General features: G+C 59.1%; 1 protein-coding gene across 1 annotated transcript; it reads right to left on the minus strand.

Moving 5' to 3' along the window:
- Positions 1-2,455, minus strand: TMED4 (transmembrane p24 trafficking protein 4). The gene is made up of 5 exons (XM_040644468.1): positions 2,262-2,455; positions 2,042-2,142; positions 1,776-1,901; positions 1,397-1,543; positions 1-1,024 (listed from the first exon to the last, which is right to left on the minus strand). Exons 1-5 carry the CDS (start codon positions 2,446-2,448, stop codon positions 875-877), a joined length of 711 nt encoding a protein of 236 aa, XP_040500402.1. The 5' UTR covers positions 2,449-2,455; the 3' UTR covers positions 1-874.
- Positions 2,456-3,247: the final 792 nt, after the last annotated feature.

Genomic DNA, 3,247 nt, shown 5'->3' on the forward strand with positions numbered 1-3,247 from the left:
TACTACAATACATTTTATTTCACTGGAAAAATCTGTTTGAAGAACCAAATGTGGTTCCTGTGAAGAAAACATATAGCACAGCTTAAATAAAAGTCAAGAGAAGAGGGAGGGGAGGAGGGCCCTGCCTGTGCTAGCTCCGCCACTACCTCACTCTGGGGCCCCGAGGGTTGGAAATCCCAGGTGTCCCAGGGAAGTCCCTGCTCAGCCCTCTCAGAAGGCCTTGAGAGCACCTGTGGTGTCTGAGAGCTGCTGGGGCCCTTTGCAAAAATGCACGGATACACAGAATGCAGACGAGGCCACACTGGTGTTTTCACCTAGTCACACACAGGCAGGAACACTTCAACTAGGAAGTAAAATATATATAATTTATCAAAAAATAGTTCTAATATATAGAAAAACATTTCAATCCTCGGAGGCCTCTGCCCCTTATTTACATTCACAAAGCCACTGAGCAAACCCAGGACTAACGAGGGAACAGCGAGGCAGAGCCTCCCTGGTGGGGCATTTCAGCCGCCTACTACCTAAGTAGACGGAGAGAGAGAAGTTAAAGGAACAGCAGAGACTTTTTTCACTTGCTCTTTTTGTGACAGGATGGAGGGAAATCACTGAAGGTGAAACAAGCAAGGCTTCATCCCAGGTCAGTTTCGACTCTGAACAAACCCCAAAACAGACCTTTGAAAACTCGGACCAATGTCCTGGATCCTTGAGAACCAGTGTGAACGAGTGGCTGATGTGAGTGCTTTGTTGCCAAGGAACCAATGTGACTTATATTCGTTTTTTCATTTTTTTCCCTCAAAATCCAGGTGGATAAGGTATTGGGTGGGGAAAGTACCAAATAATTGAGGTGACGGGGAAGGATCATATGGAGAGGATACTACACCAGCTTCTTGGCCTCAAAGAAGCTTTTGAGGTGACGCATCTGCCAGATTCCAGTGAGGATGAGGATGACCGTCTGAGCAATTGACCACCACAGGACTCTCTGGTTGGTGCTCTCGCTGGTAAGACGGAAGCGCTCTTCGCGATACTGCGTGGGACAATGGGCCAGGATTAAAGGTGCAGGGAAAAAGGGTCCCAGTTGTTGTGAGGCCCCTCCCTCCTGCACGAAATTCAACTTCAGGACCAAATGCCTTCTGAGACACTGCCTCGGATTCCACTGGGAGTGCCCCAGGAGAGTGCTGTGCTGCCCCTCCACAAGCATCTCTGCTAGGTCGGGAGCTGTGCTCGCTTCACTTCAGGCTACAAAGCTAGGAAACATACATGTAGACGGACACTCTCCACCCCGTTCTCTGAACAGCTGAGCTCCCAAACGGGAAAGGCCCTAAACAGAAACTACCATTGGGCACAGCGGGCACAAAGGTCAACTGCCACGTCCGAGTACACTCATAGGCGTGCTTACCCTCTGGTAATCCTGCTCCTTCTGGATCTGTTCCACCTGATCAAGCAGCTGGCGAGCTCGGAGCTGGAGCTCTGTCAGTTTGTCCTTGGCAGCAATCTCAGGGTAGTTGTTGGCATGCTCCCCAACCTGGATGTCCAGGTGCACACGCTAGAAAGACATGGGGTAGAGCCCCAAAGTCCTAAAGTCAGAAACCCTCTGACTCACTGTTCCAGGCTGGGAAACCGACTCTCGTCCTCGACTGTGGGACAGAAATGCAACACCTGTGTCTCTGATTGTGACAGTGTCCCAAAGTATCACAAATGACAGTGGCTATGAACTCAAAACTCAGCGGAATCAGGGGAAAGATTCCGAGCTGTGGCCAAAGAGACAATCCTCTTACCAGTCTGCCACCAGCAAAGAGAGCCATCCTGGTGGAGTTCGAGTGCAGGCAGATCTGATGGTCACCGGGCGTGTGGGAGGTGAAGGTGAAGCGGCCCTCAGAGCCATACTGCCGGGACAGCACCACCTGCAACGGAACACGGCGTGACAACCCCCACCTGCACGCTGCCCTGTCCTCTGAGCCCTGCACGGCCCAGAGAGCTCCCGAGAAGCGGAGGCTTCAGAGCGCCCGCGCCACAGCCCGAGCACGACCAGCGGTGGCCCTACCTTGCCTTCAGGGTCCTTCACCTCCACATGCATGCCCAGGCCGGGGGTCGAGGGCAGGAAGACCTCCTTCTGCTTGTCCCACATCTGGGTGCGGTAGTTCCCTGCGGAGCAGACAGAGCCGTCACGACCCGCCTGCTCCGGCCGGCTCCCACACTCCGCGGGGCGCCGTGGCCGCGTCTGGGGGACACGCAGGGCCCTGTCCTCCCTCGCCCCGCCTGACCGATGACCATGGTCTCGTCGGGGATCTCCTCGATGAAGCAGCGCTTCTCGGTCTCGCCGATGTGGAAGTAGAGTCCCCGGGCGCCGCCTGCGCACAGCGCGAGCAGCAGCAGCAGCACGGATAGTCCCATCGCCCGCCGCCACCCGCCCCGACACCTGCCAACGCGCGCCCTCGGCCCGTCGCGCATGCGCGCGCCTGCGCCCCAATCCAGGCGACGCAGCAGCGCCGAGCGCAGAGCGCGCATGCGCTTTGACTCCCGCCCTGCGTCCGTCTCGCTCCGCCGGTCTTCCAAGCCAGGCAGCCTGGCCGAGAGGAGAGTGCGCATGCGGGAGACGTCCGGATCTCCTTCCCGCTTTCCGGAGACGATACGTTCTCCGACGCCTTTCTACGCGCTTCCTCCGCCCTGCGCGCATGCGCAAGCCTGCGCCCCGCTTCCAGGAGACGCTGCGCGGCCCAGCTCGGACTGCGCATGTGCCGATTCGTTCGCAACCTGCTCCTCCGCGGGCAGGACGTAGTGGTGGTCTCTCACTGGAGACGGGGCGTGGGGACGAGGGGTGTCAGGCGGGGGGCGGGGGGACGGGGACTTGGGTCCCGCGCAGGGGAAGGAGCGTAGGGGCGTGGGGTCCAGTGCGGGGGACAGGGCAGGGAGATGAGGGGTCCCGTGGAGAGGAAGGGTAGTGGGGTCCCGCGCCGGGGAAGGAGCGTGGGGGGCCGGGGGAGTCTCGCGTGGGGGAAGGGGTGTAGGGGCGGGGGATGGGCGGTGGGGACAGGAGGTCCTGGGGAAAGAGCCTGGGGAGGAGGGGTCCCGCACGGAAAGCGGGGTGGAGGCTGCCCGAGCTGGTGGCTCTGTGGCGTGGACTAGGGAGTGATGACCGCCAGGCGTGACCTGTGAGCCCGCGGTTGTGCTTGGGTTTCCTGACCCTTGCGTGGGAGGCACTCTGGGTGCGGGGCGGGGGACGCCAGGGAGTGCGCTGACCCCGGGAAGG

Source organism: Ursus maritimus, unplaced genomic scaffold (genome assembly GCF_017311325.1).
Source record: "Ursus maritimus isolate PB19 unplaced genomic scaffold, ASM1731132v1 scaffold_3, whole genome shotgun sequence".
In the NCBI taxonomy this organism is placed as follows: domain Eukaryota; kingdom Metazoa; phylum Chordata; class Mammalia; order Carnivora; family Ursidae; genus Ursus; species Ursus maritimus.